Source organism: Marmota flaviventris, chromosome 1 (genome assembly GCF_047511675.1).
Source record: "Marmota flaviventris isolate mMarFla1 chromosome 1, mMarFla1.hap1, whole genome shotgun sequence".
Classification (NCBI taxonomy): Eukaryota; Metazoa; Chordata; class Mammalia; order Rodentia; family Sciuridae; genus Marmota; species Marmota flaviventris.
The window spans coordinates 208,305,687-208,330,805 of record NC_092498.1 but is presented as its reverse complement, the minus strand read 5'-3'; the positions used below and the strand labels follow the sequence as shown (position 1 = coordinate 208,330,805).

At 49.4% G+C, this 25,119-nt stretch overlaps 2 protein-coding genes across 2 annotated transcripts; both read left to right on the top strand.

Annotated features, from left to right (window-relative positions):
- The first annotated feature begins 349 nt into the window (after window positions 1-349).
- LOC114090184 (adhesion G protein-coupled receptor E2-like) lies at window positions 350-25,119 on the top strand. Its single transcript, XM_071617992.1, has 18 exons — window positions 350-374; window positions 911-964; window positions 1,139-1,258; window positions 2,249-2,404; window positions 8,806-8,952; window positions 9,083-9,129; window positions 9,240-9,317; window positions 9,719-9,896; window positions 12,446-12,553; window positions 12,859-13,094; window positions 13,289-13,453; window positions 18,876-19,073; window positions 20,418-20,653; window positions 20,886-20,952; window positions 21,528-21,619; window positions 22,408-22,576; window positions 22,659-22,769; window positions 25,074-25,119. Exons 1-18 carry the CDS (start codon window positions 350-352, stop codon window positions 25,080-25,082), a joined length of 2,196 nt encoding a protein of 731 aa, XP_071474093.1. The 3' UTR covers window positions 25,083-25,119.
- LOC139702860 (adhesion G protein-coupled receptor E2-like) lies at window positions 13,606-17,593 on the top strand. The gene is made up of 8 exons (XM_071605317.1): window positions 13,606-13,617; window positions 13,772-13,813; window positions 13,925-14,002; window positions 14,403-14,580; window positions 15,779-15,886; window positions 16,224-16,447; window positions 16,621-16,797; window positions 17,576-17,593. Exons 1-8 carry the CDS (start codon window positions 13,606-13,608, stop codon window positions 17,591-17,593), a joined length of 837 nt encoding a protein of 278 aa, XP_071461418.1.

Genomic DNA, 25,119 nt, shown 5'->3' with positions numbered 1-25,119 from the left:
TGGGGTCTCCTCTGATGAAGGCCTCATGGCAATGTTTAGAGCCTGACCAGCTGTCCAGGCAGCGCATTAGATAAACTGACCAAGAAGGAACCACCAATACCCCTAGACTTTATTTTAGGGATTGAGAACCAGACTCTCCTTGACTCCTCGCCTGCCTCTGTTGAACAGCAAGACGCTCATATACCTAAGGCCCCATTGATTGAGAAGGGTCCCCAGGATGTGCCCCAGGAGGGGGCAGCTGCTGAGAGGCAGGAACAGCAGGAGGAGGCCCCCAGCCTGAGCCCAGCACCTACCCACAGCACCTTCCTGTTGGGGGGGTAATAGGGCACCACGGGTCCCAGGACAGGCCATGGGGCTGACTGTGGTGGTGGCAGGTGTGGCTCTCAGGTGCTCCAGCCACAGCTGCAGGCCAGGTGGCTAGTGTGGTGTGTGTCCCTAAGGAAGGGGACAGGGGGAGAGAACCTGAGAGACCAGGCAGGGGACCTGAGAGAACAGCTGGCCCTGACCCTCCCTTCCTAACTAAAGGTCAGCGATGGTGGTAAACACCCTGACACACTGGGGTTTGTTCCCACATGACCCTAGGACGTGGGTGTTATCTTGTACCCACTCCACAGAAAGGGAAACTGAGGCAGGGCAGTGAGGCATCCTGCCTGTGCTCCAGGGTCTAAACCAGGGCCACCAGGCTCCAGTCCCCCACCCACAGGCCAGGAGAGCCACGGCTGGAGCCCAGAGCTTGCCAGGCTCAGCCCCCTTTCCATCCCCCAAACCCTCTGGGAGGTGCCACCTGGGCTCCCTCTGAGGAGTGGACCAGGTCCAAGCCCAGGAGTGTCCACAGCCCCTGCCCTCCAGTGCATCACCTCCAGCCTCCTCTTTCTGCTGGGCCTGCTGACCCACCCTCTCTGTGTCACAGGGCTGCTGTGTGTCCTGCTGAGTCTCTCCAGAGCTGGAGCCTGGGACTTTCAGCGTGAGTGTGTGGGGAGCAGCCTGTCCACATCCAGAGCCTGGGAGGGGCCCTGCACCCGCAGCGTAGGGAGGAGAGGCCTGGGCAGGGAGGCTCAGGGCAACTCCCCACCTCCTGGGACCTCCTCTGGGGACCACATTGCCCCCTCCCAGACTCTGACCAGTCTGTGCCCCACAGCCTGTGCCCCTTGGTGCCCTCCTAACTCGGAATGTGTCAACGCCACTGCCTGTCGCTGCAAGCCGGGGTTTGCCTCTTCGTCTGTAGAGGTCTTCACCAACGTCCTGGACACCTGTCATGGTAAAGAGGCTTGGGGGAGGGACAGAGGCACATCAGAGATTGTCTAGCAGGTGTGAGTCCCTGGGCTAGTCTCCAGCTCCAGGGGAACAAAATAGGGGAGGGGAGAGTCATAAGACCCTGCACCCGCAGCCCAGGGGGGAGAGGCCTGAGCAGGAAGGCTCAGGGTATCTCCCCACCTCCTGGGACCTCCTCTGGGAACCACATTGCCCCCTTCCAGCCTCTGACCAGCCTGTGCCCCCACAGCCTGTGCCCCTTGGTGCCCTCCTAACTCAGAATGTGTCAACGCCACTGCCTGTCGCTGCAAGCCGGGGTTTGCCTCTTCATCTGTAGAGGTCTTCACCAACCACGTGGTCACCTGTCATGGTAAAGAGGCTTGCGGGAGGGGCAGAGGCACATCAGAGACTGTCTAGCAGGTGTGAGTATCTGGGTTAGTCTCCAGCTTCAGGGGAACAAAGTAGGGGAGAGGAGAGTCATAAGGAGGGAAATGAGATCCAAAGTGTCATTTCCCAGTGTCATTGGGGGTCATGGGTAGAGGTCAAGGGCTGAGCCTTTGACCTCAAGGCCATCATCAAAGACAGAAAAGAGACAGGAAAGAGTAAGATGGCAGAGAAACCAGGGAATCACATGGCTTCTGTCACAGAGAAGACCTGGGCCCCAGGAGTTGGTCTCAGCCTGCCCTTAGGTCTGGGAGGGTGACACTGAGCTTGTAGCCCACACACTACCTTGGCATTGTCCTCTAGAGACAATGTCCAATTGTCCAATTGTCCCCTGGGAGTGTTAGTCAGAGGACTGTGTTGAGCAGATCAGACTGTGTGGACTTCAGGAATGGCTTGGCTCAGCATAGCTTCAGCAGGGCTTCCCAGGATTCTGTGCAAAAGATACTAACTCAACATCAGACCCCAAGCTGGGGGGTCAGGTAGGGGACAGGAGTCTGTTCCCTAAGAGACCACACACGTTTGGGAGGTGACCCTTGGTCCTATTATGTTGCAGACATCAACGAATGTTTGTTGCCCCGGAAAGTGTCCTGTGGATATTTTGCTGACTGCCACAATGTGCAGGGGAGCTACTACTGCACGTGCTCCCCAGGATTTGAGCTCCGTTCTGGGGCAAAAAAATTCACTAATGCGAGTGAGAACACATGTCAAGGTAAGGCCCACCCCTCACCTCCCCCCACACATGCAGTTCAGGGCACCAGAGATGATCTGGGGACAGCACCCAGTTATAGCCTCAGCACCTGGACTGTGAGATGGGGCAGCTGTGCATGCACCCATCACCGGCATGAGAGGTGAGGAAGGGTCAGGGCACTCTGGGAGCAGCTGCTTGGCCCCATCCAGACAGCTCTGCTTCTGACGATGGCCAGGGTGCTTATCAGGAAACCCTGTGGACATGTGAGATGTGACAACATCATTGTTGTTTTCTGTTTTAAAAAAATGCCAGGCTCCAGTGGCCTGTGCCTGTGGTCTCAGTTAGTTGGGAGGCTGAGGCAGGAGGATCACTAGAACCAGGAGTCCAACCCATCCTGGGAAATAGAGAGACCCCATCCCTAGGGGGGAAATTGGGGGAGAGAGAGAAAAGAAAAAGAAAAACACAGGAAGGAACTCCTATCTCCTAAAGCTACAAACAAAGGTAGAGGCTGGGGTGTGACTCCATGTAACAGCCCTTGCCTGGGATGAGCAGGGCCCTAGGCTCCCTCCACAGCACTGCAGAAAATCAAATCCAAAACCAGAGGTAGCTTTGCTCTTGGTTCACTGTGTGACTTCAGACAAGTCACCTCACCTCTCTGTGCTGCAGTGTGTCCATCTGCAGAAGAGAAGTCCTGGGTCTGGACCATAGCTCAGTGGTAAAGCATTTGTCTAGCAGGTGCGAGTCCCTGGGTCAGTCCTCAGCTCCAGGGGAAGAAAGGGGGAGAGGGGGGGGAGTCATAAGGAGGGAAATGAGATCCAAAGTGTCATTTCCCAGTGTCAGTGGGGGTCATGGGTAAGGGTCAAGGGCTGAGCCTTTGACCTCAAGGCCATCATTAAAGACAGAAAAGAGAAAGGAAATAGTAAGATGGCAGAGACACCAGGGAATTGCACAGAGAGGACCTGGGCCCCAGGAGTTGGTCTCAGCCTGCCCTTAGGTCTGGGAGGGTGACACTGAGCTTGTAGCCCACACACTACCTTGGCATTGTCCTCTAGAGACAATGTCCAGTTGTCCAATTGTCCCCTGGGAGTGTTAGTCAGAGGACTGTGTTGAGCAGATCAGACTATGTGGAATTCAGGATTGGCTTGCCCCAGCATAGCCTCAGCAGTGCATCCCAGGATTCTGTGCAAAAGATAGTAACTCAACATCAGACCCCAAGCTGGGGGTCAGGTAGGGGACAGGAGTCTCTTCCCTAAGAGACCACACATGTTTGGGAGGTGACCCTTGGTCCTATTATGTTGCAGACATCAACGAATGTTTGTTGCCCCGGAAAGAGTCCTGTGGATATTTTGCTGACTGCCACAATGTGCAGGGGAGCTACTACTGCACGTGCTTCCCAGGATTTGAGCTCCTTTCTGGGGCAAAAAATTTCACTAATGCGAGTGAGAACACATGTCAAGGTAAGGCCCACCCCTCACCTCCCCCCGCACATGCAGTTCAGGGCACCAGAGCTGATCTGGGGACAATGCCCAGTTATAGCCTCAGCACCTGGACTGTGAGATGGGGCAGCTGTGCATGCACCCATCACCAGCATGAGAGGCAGGGGAGGGTCAGGGCACTCTGGGACCAGCTGCTTGGCCCCATCCAGACAGCTCTGCTTCTGACAATGGCCAAGGTGCTTATCAGGTAACCCTGTGGACATGTGAGATGTGACAACATCATTGTTGTTTTCTGTTTTAAAAAAAACAGGCTCCAGTGGCCTGTGCCTGTGGTCTCAGTTAGTTGGGAGGCTGGGGCAGGAGGATCACTAGAGCCCAGGAGTACAACCCATCCTGGGAAATAGAGAGACCCCATCCCTGGGGGGGGGAAGTGGGGGAGAGAGAGAAAAGAAAAAGAAAACCACAGGAAGGAGCCCATATATTCTAAAGCTACAAACAAAGGGAAGGGAGAGGCTGGGGTGTGGCTCTGGGGCATAGCCCTTGCCTGGCATGAGCAGGAAAATCAAAAACAAAACCAGTGGTATCTTGGCTCTTGGTTCACTGTGGGACTTCAGACAAGTCACCTCACCTCTCTGTGCTGCAGTGTGTCCATCTGCAGAAGGGGAGTCCTGGACTGGGGCATAGCTCAGTGGTAGAGCACTTGTCTAGCAGGTGTGAGTCCCTGGGTCAGTCCCCAGCACCAGGGGAACAAAGTAGGGGAGGGGGGAGTCATCAGGAGGGAAATGAGATCCAAAGGCACTGAGCAGGTCCTGGCTCCCAGAAAGTGCTGTTAGCAATGGCTTCTGAGCTAAACAGGGCCTGGGCCAGGAGTTGTGCTCACCTGCCCTTAGGACTGGGGGGGAGAGGAGCTTCCAGCCCACGCCCACCTCAGCATTGTCCCCTGGATCTGGATCCAGGGGTGTCAGCCAGAGGACTGGGACAGAGGTATCCTGTGGCACCCAGGGGCCAAGGCCCTGGCTGACACAGGTGGTGCCCACTCCAGGCCACTGTCCCACCAGCACAGAGAGGGAGGGTGGTGTGAAGGCCAAGGTCAGAGGCAGGGATCAGCTCCCTGGGTCTGAAGCCTGGACTGGCCACCCGTGAGCAGCATGGGATCAGCAAAACCACTTCCTCTCTTGGAGCCCTCCTTGTATCTGCCACCAGGAGCCTGGAGCCCCAGAGATCCCATGAGGTGGTGGCTCTCAGTGGCTCATTACTGGGGAACCCAGGGAGCTGGGGATGGGGAGGCTGAGCCCAGGATGTGGGGAAATGTGGGAGTTGGTGGAAGGTCCGCTGGGGGTGCTGCTGCACCTCATTCCCAGCTGTCCCCACAAGACCACACCCCACCTCGTCCCCTCCACCTACGGCACACCTCTGCAGCCATTGCTACCAGCTGGGAAAAGGGGAGGATTGCCCCATGGGGGCTGGACAGGGGCCCTTAGGGAGCATCAGCCCCTGTCCTGGCCCGTCCTGCTGTTGATCCACACAGCCCAGATGAGGGGTCCCAGCAGGGCCTCCTCAGGTGCAAAAATGGGTCCAGGAGACCAGAAGCCCTCCCTGCCTCATCCTGACCCCAGGAATCCTCTGGGCTCCGGGAATCTTTGGCCCCTTTCTGGGACACCCAGGGCCGTCTGCCATGAGCTGTCACTCACTCCTGTCTTGGGTTCTCTGAGGCTGCTGTGTTGGCCATTCACCTCAGGCCTCTGTCCTGTGGGTCCCTGTGGCACTCAAAGGGGACCTGCTTCCTGAGCATGTTCCCCTCACATTTAGAGACCAGGAGAGATAAGAAGCCAGGAAACACCCCCGGGCCTCAGCTGGGAGCTGCTTCCAGAAGCTTCCTCATTTCCTGTCTGTGGCCATCTCTGATAAGGGGGAACTTCCTCCAGGGGTGGTGACAGCAAGGCTCCCCGGAGACAAGCTGGGCACCTTGGAAAGGCCTGTCAGTGTCCACCCACAGTTCTGAGTGCCACACTAGGAGCTGGGGGATTCCTGGGGACGATCAAGGGTGCATTTGTGTCACTGTGAGGAAAGGCAGGTGGAACCTGCTGGGGCCTGGGCACCTGGGGCTTTTGGTTTTCTAGTTGTTTGTTTGTTTTGGTCCTGGGGACCTAACCCTGGGGCCTTACGACTAACCACATCCCTGGCCTCCTGAGTCACTGGGATTACAGCCTGTGCCACCTCACCTGCTTGAGCACCTAGATTTAGTTCTTCTTGCTGCTGCTCAGTGGCAGGGTTTTTAAATTGTGATGAAATCTGCATCCATAAAACTTATCATTTTAACCACGTTCCAGTATACAAGATCTGTGGCCCTGAGGACATTCCTGTTACACAGGCATCTCAGTCATCCCTCTCCAGGAATATATTCCTGTTTCCTTTCTGTATTATTTAATTGACAAATAAAAATGTTGTACATATTGATCAGGTACAGAATGATGTTTTGAAACATGCATGCACACTGGGATGGCTAAATGGAGCTGATTAGCATATGCAATGCCTCAGGTGCTAGTTTTTGTGATAAGAACACTTCAAATCTAATCCCTTAGTGATTTTCAAGAATACAGACCATTGGCCAGACCCAGTGGTGCACACCTGGGATCCAGAAGCTCACAAGGCTGAGGCAGGAGGATCTTAAGTTGAAAGCCAGCTTCAGCAACTTAGCAAGGCCCTATGCAATTTAGTGAGATCCTGCCTCAAAATAAAAAATAAAAAGGGCTGGGAATGCAGCTCAGTATTAGAGTACACTGGGTTCAATCCCTGGTATCAAAAGTAAATAAAATGAACAATAGATCTCTTGAACTTAGCTCCTCCTACCTGAAGTTTTGGGCTTTGGATGCACAACTCTCCAACACCCCTCCTGTTGCCCCGACCCCTGGGAAACACCATGCTACCCTCCCCTTCCAGGAGTTTGACTGTTCAGGTCCCACGTGGAGGTGACACCATGTGGTATTTGTCCTTCTTTGTCTGGCTTATTTCACTTAACATATGTCCTCCATGTTCACCTCTGTTGTTGTGATTGACAGAGTTTTCCTCCTTTTTAAGGCTGAATAGCACTCCTCTGTGGGTGGGTGTTCTTATTCCCTGTTCCGTGGCTGTGTGTGTCCCCACACTGTGTTGTCACTACAGCTTCCTAGTAGATTCGGAAGTCAAGTCATGAGATGTGCCCAGCTTTGCTCTGTTTCTGAGCACCTGGCTTTATCCTCAGGTGTTAATTTGAGTGTGACACTGGGAAGCCCTTGGCCATGATCTCCCACCCCCACTGCTTAGGCATCAAGGGTAGCCTTCACTGCCACCTTCTCCCTGAGCGTAGACTACCTGTAGGACCCCAGTGGTGCAAAGATTCCCAGAGGGGAGGGTCCAGGGAATGGCTGGGCCTCCCTCTGCCACTCCAGGATGGAGAGGAGATGTAGATCCCTTGCCAGGCCCCACCATAACACAGAATCTGAACCCACATGTCCTTGGGCACTGCTCCAGAGAGCAGAGTGGTCCTGGGACTTCCAGAGCAGCCCGGCCTCAGGAGGTCCACCTGGGGCCTTAGGTCTGTCCACATCTCACAGCAGGGTCAGGTTGAGCACCTGGGTCTCTTCCCTGAGAGAACGCACAACTTTGGGAGGTGAGCCTGTGACCTATCATGTTGCATACATCACCAAATTAGGGCCATGAGAGTGCCCTGTGGAAAATCTGCAGACGGCCAGGTCATGGAGGGCACAATTGCTGCACACGCAGCCCAGGCTGTGTGCTCATTTCTGGAGCCAAGAATCCTTTATTAATGAGAGGAGAACAGCTGCAAGGTAGGCCCTTCCCCCACCTCCCCATCATCAGGGTTGAGGTTGCCAGACCCTTTCCTGTGACATCTAGATGGCAGAACCCTGGTTACAGGAGTGGTGCCCTGGTCTGAGGCAGACAGGTGTGCATGTACCTGTCACCCAGCACAGAAGCAGGGTAGCATGAACGTCAGGGGCATCTCTGCAACTGGCTTCCTGGGTCTAAAACCTGTCTGTTGCACCTGTTAGCTGCATGTTATTAGTCAAATCACTACCTCTCTTTGAACTTGGTCTACCCATCTGTATCATGAAGGTGATCATAACAGTGCCTACCTCCTGTGTCTGCCAGGAGGATTATGAAAATTACAAGTGCCTGTAAGAGAACCTGGAACATGGTGGGTGCTGGACTCTTCTTATGTGTTTAAAAGATGAGCACATCTGCACCCATTGAAGAAGTTGCCCAGAGGGTTTGGGTCTTCCTGGGGGCCATGTCCCTGCCACTCAGAAGAAAGCTAGTTCCACACAACTTGCTCTGGTCCTTGCCATGGTCTGGCCTGACACCATGATTCCCAGGAGGAGTAACTTCCACGCATGAGCAGGATTTGCCTCCTTCCAGGGCAAGGTGGTTAGGCAAAGAAATCTGCTTCCAGCATCCATGGGGCCAGGTGGAGTCCAGCAGTGGGTGGGCAGGAGCCAGGACCCACCCATGGAGAAGATGGTAGTGTCAAGTACACAGAGGGAAAAGGGAAGGTGAATGAATGTAGGAGGTACACAGGGCTAAACTGGGGATCAAGGGGACTCTGAGGACACAAGGTCCCTATGGGTGTACATTGTGCCATGTGTAAAACATGCTTTGGCCGGAGGATCCAGAGGGCTGTATGGAAAGACCAGGGTCCTGGGAAAGGAACAGAGGTTCTGACAGGAGACTCCCGGGGGACCTGAGCAGCAACAAAAAACTTCCTGGGAGGACATATTTCTGCAGCCTCACAACCTGCATCAGTACAGGGCAAGCCTGGGGCACACCAGGACTTGCTCACTCCTCGAAACACACAAGGGTGTGGGTCGCTGGGTGGCAGCACCACAGCCCAGGCAGGGCACTAATGGGGGAAAAGGGGGTGGAGATCAGATGGTGGAGAACACTGGTCCTGGCTTCAGTGGGAACCAACCCCTTTCTCTATGTCCCCAGATATGGACGAGTGCAGCTCCGGGCAGCATAAGTGCCACCGCTCCACCACCTGCACCAACACCTGGGGGAGTTACTTGTGCCAATGCCGCCCAGGCTGGGAGCCAATTCCTGGGAGTGTCAATGGCTTCTACAACAAGTTCTGCAAAGGTACCCGGCCCACCCTGACCCCAGAACCTCCCCAACCTCACACATGTGCACACCCACATGCACATGCTCATACATACCCACACACGCACATCTGCACTCCTCCTAATGAACCACTGTCCTGTCCCCGCAGTCATGCCCTTCTTCACCTGGCCTCTGCCCCCTGGAGTCCACAGCCAGGTGAGGGCCACAGCCAGGACAGGGAGGTGGGAATCCCTGGGGCAGCACCCTGTCCACCCCTTGGCCATGAGTTTCCCACCCACCTGTGATTCCTCATCTCACCTCCCCAGAGTCTCTCCCACTTCTTTGACAAAGTCAACAATCTGCACAGGGATTTAAAGTCAGCCATGGCCAAGGACACCATCCAGGTAAGGGCAGGATCCAGGGGAAGTAGATAGAGACCTCCCACAGAGGGAGGAGGGCAGCTGTGGTCTGGGGAAAGGGGGACAGGCCCAAGCACAGTGGAGTCCTGCTCTGAGCTGTCCACTCTCCCAGGGCAGGTGGAAGAGGACACTGGGAGCCACACACACTGTTGGATGCCCACGTGCACTGTCTGTCCTCTTGCTCTCATCCTGGTCTTTGTCATCCTTGACTGTCACAAACCAGAGCTGACCTCTGAGGAGCAAAGGCCACCCAGGATGTCCCAAACCAGGCTCTCTCTATCCTCAACTGGACAGTGTCTGGGTCTGTTCTCTTGGGCTGAGTGGTCAAGTTCTTTGTGTGGTCCTTCTGGCCAAAGTCCACCTGCTCTGTGCCCCCATCCCTCCAGGGGATAATGCAGGAGGTGGATGAGCTGCTGGAGACCCCTGGGGACCTGGAGACCCTGCCCCCCTCACAGAAGCACTGCGTGGCCACTCACGTGCTGACAGGTCTGGAGAGTGCCCTGAGACACCTGAGCAGGGGTCTGCCTGAGGGGACAGCAACCTTCAATTATTCTGCAGGCACACGTAAGTCCCTGGGTCTGTGCCAGCCCCTGTTCCTTGTCTCATCCTCTTCTGATCCCACTAGAGCTAGTGGCCACACTGTACCTCAGCGTGACTCACATAAATAATCACAACAGTGCAAAAGGCAGAAAACCACAAATAGTACACATTTAGGTAGCAAAATGGAAACAGATTCAAAAAACTAATGTGGACGAATACAAATGAATCTTTTTTAAGTATGCTTTTTTTCATTATGGTAAAATTCACATCACATAAAATTCACCAAAAAATAAATATGTAAATAAAATCCACCAGTTCTACATTTCAGTGGAATCAAGAACATTCACAAACTGATGCAGCCATCACCTTCATTTCTAAGACATTTTTCTCCAAAATTAAACACAGTGCCTACTCGGCTATCATTCCTCATTCCCACCACCCAACCCTGGCATCCACTCACCTGCTTGCTGTCTTAATGGAGCTGCCTATTCTATCATTTAGTGTAAAGCAAAGTGTGACCTGTCCATCTAGCTTCTTCCACCTAGAATAATGCTGTTGAGCATGGCATAGCATCATTCCATCCCTTTTTGTGGCTGAATATTATTCCATCCTATGTGTGTTGAGTTGACTCACTCAGCCACTGATGATCATTTGGGTTGGTTTCACCATTTGGCTATTGTGAATAGTGCTGCTATGATATTGATGTATAAGTGTTTGTTTGAATAACTATTTGCAGTTCTTGGAGTATCTACTGAGAAGTAGACTTGCTAGGTACCATGGTAGTTCTGTGTTCAATTTTGAGGGAAACCACCAGATGGTTTGCAAAGTCGCTGCACTATTGTATATTACACCAGAGGGGTGCAAGGGTCCCCTCTCCAAGGCCTTGACAAAAAGTGTTACTTCCATCATGTTTGGTTTTATCAAGGCCTTTCTATTGTATGTGAGGCGATGTCTCATTGCCGGTTTGAGTTGCATCTCCCTGTTGATGGGTGATGGTTGGCAACTTTTCATGTGCCTCTGGGCCATCTGTGTATCTTTTTGGAGAAATATCTATTCAGATCCTTTGTGCATTTGTGATTGGGTTGGTCCTTTGGTTGTTGAGTTGTAAGAGCTTTTCATCTATTTTGACAGGAGACCATTATGAGATGTGCAACTTGGAAATGCTTTCTCCATCTTATGGATTATCTTTTCACATCTGTGATAATTGTTTCACTTTAATGTCAGATGTTTTCAATTTTGAGGACGTCTACTTTATCTACTTTCTCCTTCATTGCTGTACATTCAGCATCATATCTAACAATCTAGTGCCAAATTCAAGGTCCTCTTATGGGCTTCAGTTCTTAGATTGAGGCCTTTGTTCTATTTTGAGTTAACCTGTGTGTGTGGTGTGAGGTTGGGGTCCACTTCCTTCTTTTTCCTTGGAGACTATTCTTATGCCCACTGAATAGTCTTGGTCCCTGGTTGAAAGGCACTTGACAGTAGGTTTATTTCTGGGCTCAACTTTCCCTCTGTCTTCATGCCAGTACCATGCTGCTTTGCTCTCTGCTCATTTGCCATGAATTCTGAAATCAGGAAGTGTAAGTCCTCCACCTTTGTTGCTCTTTTCAGCCATGCTTTAACTACTTGGATCTCTTGCAATGCTGTGTTAATTTTAAGGTGAGTTTTCCATTTAAGCAAATTATAATGTTAATAGGCTGTTGGGACATTGATAGGATGACATTGACCCTGTAGATCTCTTTGGAGAGTGTCTCCATCTTACCAATATAATGCTTCCCAATCCATGAACATGAGGTGCCTTTCCCTTCATATAGGGTCTCCTTTCAAAATCTTTAATAGTTCTCTATGTACAAGTCCTGAGTTTCTTAGTGAAATTGATTCCTAATATTTGGTTACAGATTATTGTATCTGTGTTCATAAGCAATAAAGTCTCTTCTTGTGATGTCTTTATCTGGTTTGAGCATCAGAGTAATATTGGCCTTCAGGAATTACCAGGTGGTGTCCCTCTTCTGTTATTTGAAAGAGTTTAAAACTAATTCATGTTCATTCTTCCCTATATGGTTGGTGAATTTCACAATCAAGACCATCTGATCTCAGATGTTCATTTAGGAGGTTTTTCATTTTTGCTTCAATCCCTTTACCCATGATAGGTCTCTTAAGATTTTCTACTTCTTCTTGAGTCAGTTTTAGTAGTTTCTATGTCCCTAAGAATTTCATCTAACTTTTCTAATTTGTTGGTGCAAAATTGCTCCTACTGTTACAATTCTTCATAACTTCAGATTTCATATACATGTGTGTATGCACTCATGTATACACAATATATATATATATATATATATATATATATATATATATATATATATATATATATACACACACACACATATATAGGAAATCTGGGTTACAAACAATTATATACATATATGTGTGTCTTTATATACACTTGAATATATGTGTGACTATAAGAAAGGGAAATTAAACAAATACATGTATATAATGTGACGTGTACATATACAATATTCACATATACACATGTATATTCTTAACAAATCTCTTCTTATTCCCACAATTCATAGAACTGTCCATAGAGGTGCAGAAGCGACGAGATGGCAATGTCACCTTGAGTCTGAATCAGGCAAAGATGCAGCTGAACTGGAATCTGGCACAGGAATCTGCTCACAGAGGTAACATCAGAGATGTGGAGATGTCCACCTTACAACAGTACCATGTTGTTTGGAAAAAGATGCCCAAAATACAGAATTCAAGCTTAAAGGATGATGTGGGTGGGAAGAGGTGATTAGAAGAGCATCCAAAGGGGAGGTTCTGGGGAGTGATGGGGCCACATTCTGTTGTGTGCACGTGTGAATGTGGAGCAGCAAGTCCCACTATTATGTATCATTATAATACAACAATTCAAAAGGAGGAGAGGCCATCTAAGGAGGAGGCCCTGGTGGAGACCCTAAGACTCACCCATGGCCTCGTCCTGCAGGCCCTTCTGTGGTGGGCTTGGTCTCCACCCCAGGGATGGGAAAGTTGCTGGCCGAGGCTCCCCTGGTCCTGGAGCCTGAGAAGCAGGTGGCTCCCCATGGGACACACAAGGACTCGCTGCTGACAGTCTCACCTGTCCTGCTCTCAGAAGTCATCTCAGTCTTTTTGAGCAGAAAGGACACCCAGAACCTCAGCTCGCCAGTTACCTTCACCTTCTCCCACAATGTGAGTATGGGGGTGTGGGAAGAGCCCCAGACCCAGGCACACCTTTGTTGTCTGTCTTAACCTTGAGGTTCAGTGGGACTCCTTACAGGTGCCCCCCATCCAGGAAATTCAGCCCTTACCAAGCCAGCTATAAGGGGTCAGTATCTCCAGGCACTAAAATACCAGCTCACACCTCTGTTCTGTTCCTACAGCTGGTGACCTCTGAGCCAAAGCGTGAAGTGCTCTGTGTCTTTTGGGACCATGGCCAGAATGGATGTGGTCACTGGGCCACTGCAGGCTGCAAAACATTGGGCACCAGAGATGGCAGCACCACCTGCCATTGTACCCGCCTTAGCAGTCATGCAATCCTCATGGCCAGCTACAACGTGCAGGTGAGAGGCTGCCTTCATCATTGACTGCTGCAAAACAGATTTATGCAAATGTTGCTGCTTAAGTAAAACAAATTTGTTACCTCACATTTCTGTGGGTCAGCAACCCAGCGCGGGGGGGATAGGTTCTTTGCACATGGTCTTACAAGGCTGAGATGATCACATTGGCCAGGGCTGCAGACTCACCTGGGACTCACGGCCCTCCTCCCAGCTCCATGGTTTCAGGCAGAATACAGTTCCCTTCCCTTAGCAGCTTTCAGCAGGAGACCACACTCCCTTCCTAAGAGCCACCCACATTTCTTCTCATATGACCTCTTGTAGGCCTTCTTCACCAGTCCTCTGCCCCCTGAAGTCAACAGCAAGGTGAGTTTCCCCAGCCAGGCCTGGGAGGTGGGAACCCCTGGCATGGCCCAGCATCCACCCCTTGGCCCTGAGATTCCCATCCACTCATGACCCCTCATCTCACCTCCCCAGAGTCTCTCCCACTTCTTTGACAAAGTCAACAATCTGCACAGGGATTTCAAGGCAGTTGTGGCCAAGGACACCATCCAGGTAGGGCAGGATCCAGGGGAAGCTGTTGGAGACCTCCCATAGAGGGAGAGGAGTAGCTTTGGTCTAGGGGGAGGGGAATAGGCCCAAGCACAGTGGGGCCCTGCTCTGAGCTGGCCGCTTTCCCAGGGCAGGTGGAAGAGGTCACTGGGAGCCACACACACTGTTGGACTCCCACGTGCACTGTCTGTCCTCTTGCTCTGATCTTGGTCTTTGTCATCCTTGACTGTCAAGAACATGGGCTTATCGGTTAGGATAACGGGCCACCCAGGGAGTCCTAAACCATCCTCTCTCTATCCCCAACTGGACAGTGTCTGGGTCTGCTCTCTGGGGCTGAGTGGTCAAGCTCTTTGTGTGGTGCTTCTGGCCCGAGTCCATCTGCTCTGTGCCCCCATCCCTCCAGGGGCTAATGCAGGAGGTGGATGAGCTGCTGGAGACCCCTGGGGACCTGGAGACCCTGCCACCCTCACAGAAGCACTGCGTGGCCACTCACCTGCTGACAGGCCTGGAGAGTGCCCTGACACACTTGAGCAGGGGTCTGCCTGAGGGGACAGCAACCTTCAATTATTCTGCAGGCACACGTAAGTCCCTGGGTCTGCACCAGCCCCTGTTCATAGCCTCATCCTCTTCTGATCCCACTAGAGCTGAGCAGCCACACTGTACCTCAGCGTGACTCACATAAATAATCAACAGTTAAAAAGGCAGAAAACCAAAACTAGTACACATTTAGGTAGCAAAATAGAAACAGATTCAAAAAACTAATATGGAAGAATACAAATGAATCATTTTTAAGTATGCTTTGTTTCATTGTGGTAAAATTCACATCACATAAAATTCACCATTTAAGTTCACCACTTATCATTCACAAAAGATAAAATATATAAATAAAATCCACCAGTTTGACATTTCAGTGGAATCAAGAACATTCACAAACTGATGCAGCCATCACCTCCATTTCTAAGACATTTTTCTCCAAAATTAAACACAGTGCCTCCTCAGCTTTCATCCCTCATTCCTCCCCTCCCCCAAACTTGGCATCCACTCACCTGCTTGTGGTCTTAAAGTAGCTGCCTATTCTACCACTTAGTAAAAAGCAATCATACAAAGTGTGAACTGTCCGTCTATCTTCTTTCATCTAGAATAATGCTTTTGTAACCAGAGTTTAGAAAGAATTCATGTTCATTCTTCCCTATATGATTAGTGAAATTCAGCCATATGGAATTGGTGAAAATCTGATCTCTCATGTTTATTTAGAAGATTTTTCATTATTGATTCAATCTCTTTACCCATTATTGGTATCTTCAATTTTTCCACTTCTTCTTGAGTCAGTTTTGGTAGTTTCTATGACCCTCAGAATGTGTCCATTTCATCTCAGTTATCTAATATGTTGGTGCACAATTGCACTTACTGTTACAATTCTTCATAACTTCAGATTTCATATACATGTATGTATGTATGCACACATATGCATACACAACACATACATACATTACATATAAAATCTGGAATTACAAAGGATTATATACATATATGTATGTGTACACATATGTGTCTATATAACACACATATATATGTGTGTGGTTATAGTAAACTGGAAGTTACACATAGGTCCTTGATATATGTGAGATATATATATATATATATATATATATATATATATATATATATATATATATATATATATAATACAATTGTATATATTGTACATATACAATATCCACATATACACACATATATATATATTCCTAACATAACTCTTCTTCTTTCTGTGACTCACAGAACTGTCCCTAGAGGTACAGAAGCAAGGAGTTTGCAATGTCACCTTGAGTCTGAATCAGGCAAAGATGCAGCTGAACTGGAATCTGGCACAGGAATCTTGTTACACAGGTAACATCTGAGATGGGGAGAAGGTGGAATGTCCACCTTACACCAGTACCATCCTGTTTGGAAGAGACCTCAGGGTGGGAAAAGATGTACAAGGATGTGAAAAAATACAGAATTAAAGACTAAAGGGTGATGTGGGTGGGAAGAGGTCACTAGAAGAGCGTCCAAAGGGGAGGTTCTGGGGGGTGATGGGGCCACATTCTGTTGTGTGCACGTGTGAATGTGGAGCAGCAAGTCCCACTATTATGTATCATTATAATACAACAATTCAAAAGGAGGAGAGGCCATCTAAGGAGGCCTGGAGGAGACCCTGAGACTCACCCATGGCCTCGTCCTGCAGGCCCTTCTGTGGTGGGCTTGGTCTCCACCCCAGGGATGGACAAGCTGCTGGCCGAGGCTCCCCTGGTCCTGGAGCCTGAGAAGCAGGTGGCTCCCCATGGGACACACAAGGACTTTCTGCCAAGAGTCTCTCCTGTCCTGCTCTCAGATGTCGTCTCAGCCTTTTTGAGCAGCAACAACACCCAGAACCTCAGCTCGCCAGTTACCTTCACCTTCTCCCATCCTGTGAGTGGTGGGTGGGGAACCACGGTGTGGGAAGAGCCCAAGGCCCAGGCACACCCTTGTTGTCCTCTTAAACTTGAGGTTCAGGTGCACTCCACACAGGAAAGCCAACCCTTCCTGGGTCAGCATCTCTGAGCGCAGGAAGACCAGCTCACACCCCTGTCCTGTTACTACAGCTGGTGACACCTGCACCAAGGCACAAGGTGCTCTGTGTCTCCTGGGACCACAGCCAGAATGGGAGTCACTGGACCACTGCAGGCTGCAGGACAGTGAGCACCAGAGGTGGCTGCACCACCTGCCACTGTACCCACCTCAGCAGCTTTGCCGTCCTCATGGCCCACTACCATGTGCAGGTGAGAGGCTGCCTTCAGCATCAATTGCTGCAAAACACACTTATGCAAATGTCGCTGCTGAAGTAAAACAAATTTGTTCCCTCGTGGTTTCTGTGGGTCAGCAACCCAGCACAGGGGGATGAGTTCCTTGTACAGGTTCTAAAAGACTGACAAGATCACATCAGCCAGGTCTGCAGTCTCTTCTGGGTCTTGCAGCCCTCCTCCAGCTCCCTGGTTGCAGGCAGAGTTCAATTCCCTTCTCTTAGCAGCTGTCAGGGGGGACCACACTCAGTTCCTAGGAGCCACCCACATTTCCTCTCCTGTGACCCTTGGTTGGTCTTCTCACAAAACACCAGTGTTCCTATCTGAAAACCAGCATGAAAATGTATAGAATCCCTCTCAAGTTTTGAATCTGTTTTCCCAGGAAGAGTCCAGATCTTTGAAGCAATCACCTGATCACACCAAAGCAGAATAAACTCCCTAATCTAAAAGTCAACAGATTGAGTCCTAAATTCCACCTGCAAAATCCCTCTACAGCAACACCTAGATTATCAGAAAACTGAATAATTAGAAGAAGGTTTGTGTAACAGCAGGGGGTGGACATATGAAGACCAAGTTAGAATTCTATTTACCACCAGGGTCTGTAAGACAACCGTAGTCAGGATTTCAGATTTACAAAAAAAAGAAGGTCTGGTGAAGTTGAGGTGACAGGGGGTCAGAAGAGTCAGGGAGAATAGCTGAACCAGGGGCTATTTACCTCCTCCTCTAGCCAGGTGAGTGGATACTTCTGCTTCCCCAGGTTCAGACTCTCAAATGAGCCCACTTATGGGCATTCACTGTGAGCACCCTGTGACCATGAGCATGACAAGGATCTCAGCCAAGAGCTTTTTATATATTATGGAAATTAGATTTTGTCTTTACATCAGAAGTTCTCAAAATTCAGCACATGTTAATATCACTTGGAGGACTGTTTATTTTTAAGTGCTTTCTTAGGAAACAATTTCTATTTTTTAGATACGTTTCAAGAACAAAAAAAGATCCGATACTTGGTTAAAGGAAGAAAGTTAATTATGGTGGTAATTTAAAATTTACACTTTCCCACCTATTTCTCCAAGTCCTCTTAAAACCATGAGGAAATGAAAAAAAAACCCACCAACCCATTACTCTTTACTCAGAGGCATCTATTTTGAAAGTTTTGCCTCTGTTTCATTTATCAGGTGTCATTCTTTCCCTCTGCTCCTCCTCTGTCCTGCCTCCTAATTTCCCAATTTTGTCTTTACACCAGAGTCTCAAATGTAGCATGCAGAAACATCACCTGCAGGGTTTGTACTTTGTTTTCAAACATTTTCTTGGGAAACCATTTCAAATTTACAGATACGTTGCAAAAACAAAATCCACACAAACAACATCTGTGTGCACTTCATCCAGATGCACCTGCTTTGAAATTTTGCCTTCATTGTTTACCATTTGAACATTTCCCCCTCCCTCTTTCCTCTTCTCTCCTCTTCCCCTCAATTACATTGAAATAGAATTGACGGTGGGCTTTTAAATGTCTTTATGGCTTTAAGTTGACTTTCAGAAACAAGTGGGGGAAATGTGAATTTTAAGCTACTGTTATCATTCATTTTATTTTTTTAACCAAGTATCTAATTCTAACTTCACAGGGACTTGTGGCCAGTAAGAAACAGGCAGAGCTGGACTGAGGCCAGTGATGTCTGGGTTGGGAGGTTAATGCCTGGACACTGAGGTTCAGGTTCTGCCCTGTGGCCTCGTGGGACAGGGACAGAGGGACCCTCAGCATGGGCTTCACACACACTCACTCACATATCAACCAACGCCTTACTGTGCCCCAAAGTCAGGAATCCCGAGTCTCCTCCTTGAGTAAGGACTCCACACATCCCGGCCCTCTAGCCGCTTACCTGCTCCATTCAGAAAACCTAACAGTCCAACCTTCTCAACCTGGAGCCCCTCCCCCATCAGCTTCACACCTGGACCCAGTCCCTCCATTCCTGAATCTGCTGGACCAAATGACAGATAGCGGAGGGGTTCCTACCCCACGGCCCGGCACGTGGCTGTGAAGGCTCCTCCCTCTGCCCCAGGACGACGACCCTGTGCTGAGCCTCATCACCTGCGTGGGGCTGGGCGTGTCGCTGCTGTGCCTGGTCCTGGCGGCCCTCACCTTCCTCCTGTGCAGAGCCATCCAGAACACCAGCACCTCCTTGCACCTGCAGCTCTCGCTCTGCCTCCTGCTGGCCCACCTGCTGTTCCTCACGGCCATCGACAGAACCCAGCCCAAGGTACCCAGGGGTCCCCGCCCCGCCCGCCCCGAGGTGCTGAACTCAGGAGCCAGGCTGCCCCGCTCCTAATCAAACAGCCTGGGCCCCGGGGAAGTCCAGAGGAGGTCGATGCCCATTTCACGTTGACGGATTCAACAACAAAACGAATCCTCTGGAAAACCCCATCAGCTACATCTCTTGTTGCTTAGCAACAGGCTTGCATCCTGGGGAAGTTCCTTCATTAGGGAACCCGGTAGGGAGAACTGACGTAACTGACGTAAACTCTAGATGGCATCCGTCAATCACCGGACGTGGCTCCTGATACAATCAGGAGACATGAAGGAGGCGACTGGGCTGGCGTCACGTGGCACCCCGTTTTACAGCAGACATTTTTTACCAGGAGAAAAAGGAGGTTATTTGGTTTATCGAGTTTTCAGAATTTCTATTTGATTTTAGAATTTCTATTTGGTTCATTTTTAGATTCTGGCTTTACTGAAATGATCTTCCACTTCCTGTATCTTCTCCAAATTCATTCTTTACATCTTCTTTTAGCTCGTTCAACATTGTAACTAGGAGCTTTCTAAATTCTTCTCCAACATTTCCTCTGCTGTCGCACCTACAGAGTCGGTTGTTGGAGTGCTGTGGGCCGTGTGGTTTGCTCCCTTGCTCTTTCCTGCTGCTTCTACCTCTGCCCACCTTCTGGGTTGATTATCTTTTCTGCTTTGATTCAAGGAATTACTTAATGAGATTCTGTCTCTTAAGAGCCCAGGGATGGGTGAATATCCAGCTACTGATACTGTCATTCAGTGTGCACCCTGAGCTGTGCCCAGGATCAGCACCATTTGGAGAGAAGATTCTAAACCCTATGAACTACAGTCACTTCTAAAATAATATGAAAAGCATAGTGCAGTAAATGCATAAGCCGCCACATGATCATTGGTTGGCATTTGTAAGTAGTAGGTCCTGCCTGTCATTGTGTGGCCCTGCTTTTCGGTAACCAGTAGTGCAGGGGGTTTGTGCACAAGAGCATTGCCACTACTGCATGAGGAACTCCCCAGGGCAGGACTGGGACATTATCATGTCATCATTAAGGCATGAGGAATGACTTAGGGCAGCCCTGGGAGGTTGTGACGTCACCACTACTGCATGAGGAACTCCACTGGGCAGCCCTGGGAGGCTGTGAAGTCACTGGGCAGCAGGCCCTTTCCAGCTCTGCTGTGATCTATAGGAGCACAAATGCAGCCAGTGGCTAAGCACCACAGTGCAGCGCCTGGTGCACAGCACAATCCCCCACCACAGGGCTCAGGCAGCATCCCAGGCCACACCCAGACACTGATTGTGCCCCTGGGTCTCTCTTCTCCCCAGGTGCTGTGCGCAGTCACCGCGGGCGCCCTGCACTACCTCTACCTGGCCTCCTTCACCTGGATGCTGCTGGAGGGGCTGTTCCTCTTCCTCACCGCACGGAACCTGACTGTGCTCAGTTCCTCCAGCAGAAACAGGCTCATGAGGAGGCTCATGTTCCCTGTGGGCTACGGAGTCCCGGCTGCCATTGTGGCTGTGTCTGCAGTAGCCAGACCTCACCTGTATGGCACCTCTACTCGGTAAATGTGGACTCCACTTGTCCTTCTCCTCTGGAGCATGTCCACGGCCATCACTTGAACCAAAGTAGCCTTTTGAGTATTTCAGAGCTTAAGCAGTAGAGTGTACTGTGACATATCACACTTACAGGGAGTCTGGCTTCCCGTCCTTCTGGTTATGCATGGTGTGGAGTGACTCTGGTCGTGGAGTCCCACATGAACACAGCAAAGTGATGTTGTTCTCTCTCTTGCTCAGCTGCTGGCTCTGTCCAGAGCAGGGGTTTGTGTGGGGCTTCCTTGGACCTGTCTGTGCCATCTCTTGTGTGAGTAATGTCATCAGAGTTCCTTCCTGTCCATCTGAGGGTCAGTAGAAGTGCAGGATATTAAGGATGGTGACAGAACAGGAATATTCCTGGATTGTTAGGGGTTGCATTGGGTTTTCCAAGACTTCTACATCTACAAATTCTAACACTATTGTCAAATACTAAAACCCACTCCGGTGTAGAATTGATGCTGCAAGGGCTAGAATGCACAGATAGCAGATTTAAATTTTATTCAGTAAAACTTTGCCATGGGGGATGGGGGTGTAGCTCAAGGGCAGAGAGCTTGCCTGGCATGCACTAGGGTCTGGGTTCCCTCCCCAGAACTGCAAAAGAGAAAAGAAAATATTACAAAACCTCCTGCAGTCTCTTTTGGGGGGTTTGTTTTAGTTATACGAGAAGGTAGAATCCATTCTGATACAATTACACAAGCATGGAATTTACCTTATCTAGCTAGGAGCCCATTCTCATGAATGTACATGATGGTGGGATTCACGGTGATATTGTCATATATGTACACAGGAAAATTATGTCAGATTCATGCTGCTGTCTTTCCTTTGCTTCTTCATTTCTTGAAGGTCAATATGGTTTTCTTCCTGATGACCCTCTGTATTGTGAAGAGCAAGCTGTCCTCCATCAACAGAGATGTGTCCACCCTCCAGAACACGAGGTGAGATGGACCAGGGGACGTAGATGACAATGATGCCCAAGAGCAGAGCCATGTGCCTGAACAGCCCCTCATGTCTCTCCTCTGGGGCTTCTGAGTGGCCCACAATTAACAAATGCAGCTGCGCTTCTATGGCTGCCATCTCAGACTCAGGGCCCTGCTGCTTACTCCAGTTCAATCCTCCAGGGGGCAGGGTTGTTCCTTCACTCAGCATCTTGTGTAAAATCCATGCTCTTTCTTCTGAGTTCCTCTGATTAACCTTTCAAATTTTTGCATATCATCATTTAGATGGATTAGACACTTGAACAGAGCATACGATTAGTGAAAACAGAAATTTTGTCCTGTGTTTGTTTTCTGAGATACGATCTCAGTACGTTTCCCAGGCTGGCCTCCAATTCCTGGGCTCAACTAATCCTCTTGCCTCAGCCTCCTGAGTAGCTGGGGCAACAGGTGTGCACCCCTGCCCCCAGCTTCTCTTTGTGATTTTTTATGTCCAAGCCCTAGCACGGGGCATCCTCAGTAATGCTGGATTAATGAAATTAGGGATCTTCATGGAACATCGTGAAACTCTTTGAAGTAAGCTTATGAATTATCACTCTCCTGGGTCCAAGTCAAAAAGCTATCCTGGACCCAAAATGACATTTCTACTGTCGGGTATCATTGAGAGTAAACATCAGAGTTCAGTCAAATAAATCGCTTACAGGGAATAGTAGGTGCATCCATGGGTGGAGAGGTTAATAGCCTGATTTTGTTGTGGGTGCATTATAAGCCTCCATTCTCCCCCAACCTAGGGTGCTGACATTTAAAGCAATGGCTCATCTCTTCATCTTGGGCTGCACCTGGTGTCTGGGTGTCCTGCAGGTGGGCTCCCTGGCCCCCGTCATGGCCTACCTCTTCACCATCATCAACAGCCTGCAGGGCGTCTTCATCTTCCTGGTGTACTGCCTCCTCAGCCAACAGGTACCCCTGCCCAGCTCCCACCCATGCCTCCCACCCGCACCCCTCTCTGTGAGCTGACCCAAAGCGTGGGTTGCCTCTGCAGGTCCAGGAGCAGTACAGGACATGGCTCAAGAGGATCAGGAAATGGACAACTGAATCTGAGTCCTACACTCTGTCTAGCAAGGCTGTGTCCGACACCTCCAGACCCAGCACGGTAGGGTCACTCCCTGCTCCCAGAGCACACGTTCCCTGGTATTGGCAGGATTTTCTGCTCCTGTCCACAGACCATGCTTCCCCTGCCTCATGGACTCCATCATCATGCCTGCCTGTGCGATGACCTTACATGATTCTCTCTCCCTCCCTCCCACCCACCTCCTTCCCTCTTATTATCTTTGTGTCTCTACCCTTATCTGAGTCTCCTAAAGACCCTGGTGATGACCTTAACCTCACCTGGACAATCCAGGATTTTCTCATCTCAAGATGCTTAACATGCATGATCTCACTGATGCTGAAAAGCAAACATTGATCTCATAGAAACAAAGAGCAGAACAGTGGTTCCCAGAGGCTGGGGAGGAGGGGGTGGGAAAAGCGTGATCAGTGGGTACTAAGTTACAGTCAGGAGAAAGAAGCTCTGTGGTGTGGTGCACAGTAGGTCACTAGACCACAAAGTGCACTGTGCCTTTCCAACAGCTCTGAGGGGCTGGGGGCCACTCAGTGGGAGGCCCTTGCCTGGCAAGTGCAAGGCCCCGGGCTCCATCCCAGCACCACATTTCCTTAAAAGCCAGAAGAAAGGATTTTGAGATTTTACCACAAATAACTAATGCATGTTAGAGGAGATAGTGTGATGTAAACACACTGTAGACAGGCAGGAAAACATCCCATTATACCATTAATATGTGCCATCTAAATAGATTTAATGTAAAATTAGATTTTTTAATCTTTAACATATCCTACTTGAGAAGTTCCTTTTCCAGGCATGGTGACACTCACAGGCTTTGGGATTAGGGTGTGGACATCAGTGGGTCATTATTTTGTCTATCACACCAATTACGTAGGTTGGCTTTCTCGTCAAAATCTGCTTCATGTTGTAGATAATTGAATAGATTCACCACCCCCTCCCTCCACCACAGCCCTAGGAATGACATACACATTGAGGGAAAGAAATGTCAAATTTTTGTCGAAAAAATAGGAAGCCATCAGATGGGGAAATTCAGGTGTTTCTACCATCTTGGGCACTGGACCGCTGTGTTGGTTCCCTGATGACATTTTATCTTCCAGTGTCTCCTTAAACTGGGCATCTCCAGGGTTTGAGTTGTTGGAGTATCTTCCTCTCATTTTGGAATCCCTTCATTGGCTCATTTTAAAAAAACAAAACATTTGTCTTGTAATCAGTTCTGAATAATTTTCTGAAGCACAGCATTCATAAGGCTCCAGTGAGGTTGCCCATCTAAATCAGTAGAAGTGTGCTGAGCTTCCACAGATGCAGGAATAAAAAACTCCCTGGGGACGGGGAAGATATGGAAAGAGAGAATTCAACACTCCTTCCTTTAATAGTAGGTGATGGGCAATAGATAACAATGGCAGCCTTTCCTTAATTTTCTTCGTGTTCTTGGTCAGAAGCCAACACACACTCTAGAGTGGGGAGATCAGAGCCATCTTTTTTTTTTTTGGCAGAGAGGTACCAGGGATTGAACTCAGGGACACTATACCACTGACCCACATCCCACCCCTAAACTGTATTTTATTTAGAGACAGGGTCTCACTGAGTTGCTTACTGCCTCACTGTTGCTGAGAATGGCTTTGAGCTCATGATCCTCCTGCCTCAGCCTCTCAAGCTGCTGGGATTACAGGCAGGGACCACTATACCTGGTTCAGATCCATCTTTTGAAAGATACATTTTTTGTGTGTTTTGCAGCACATTTACCTGCTCTTATCTTCTGTAACTTAAGGGTTAGGAGATGTAGGAAGATGAGACTTCTGAGAAAGACCAAAATCAGCAAAATTAAATCCAATGTAGCCTGTTGGTCAAGCCCTAAGAAATCAATCAGGCAAGACAATTTTGTGATTGAAATCTTCATTTGAAGTGTGTGTGTGTGTGTGTGTGTGTGTGTGTGAGAGAGAGAGAGAGAGAGAGAGAGAGAGAGAGAGAGAGAGAGATTAAACCCCATAGACATATATGATTATTATTTGCTGACTAAACATTTCAAAAACTAGGGAGCAGGATGGTGGCTAAGATCTGCCAGTGGTCATCCCCCAGGCACAACAGATTTAACAGATATAATTTTTAAATTCCCTGTGTATATTTGAGGTGTGCCACGTGAATATAGGATACATACAGAAAATAAAATGGTTACTGTAATAAGGCAATTTAACTTATCCATAATCTCATAATCCTTTTTTTAAACCAAGCAACTAAAATCTATTTATAGAACAAATTTCTTCTTTCCTTTTTTAAATGGAACTTGTAAGTTACTTTTCTACAATTTTATATGTCATTTTTAAATAATTACCATTCCAGACTGATTAGAAAGACCATCTGAGCTACAGCCTCCTTCCCTATGGAT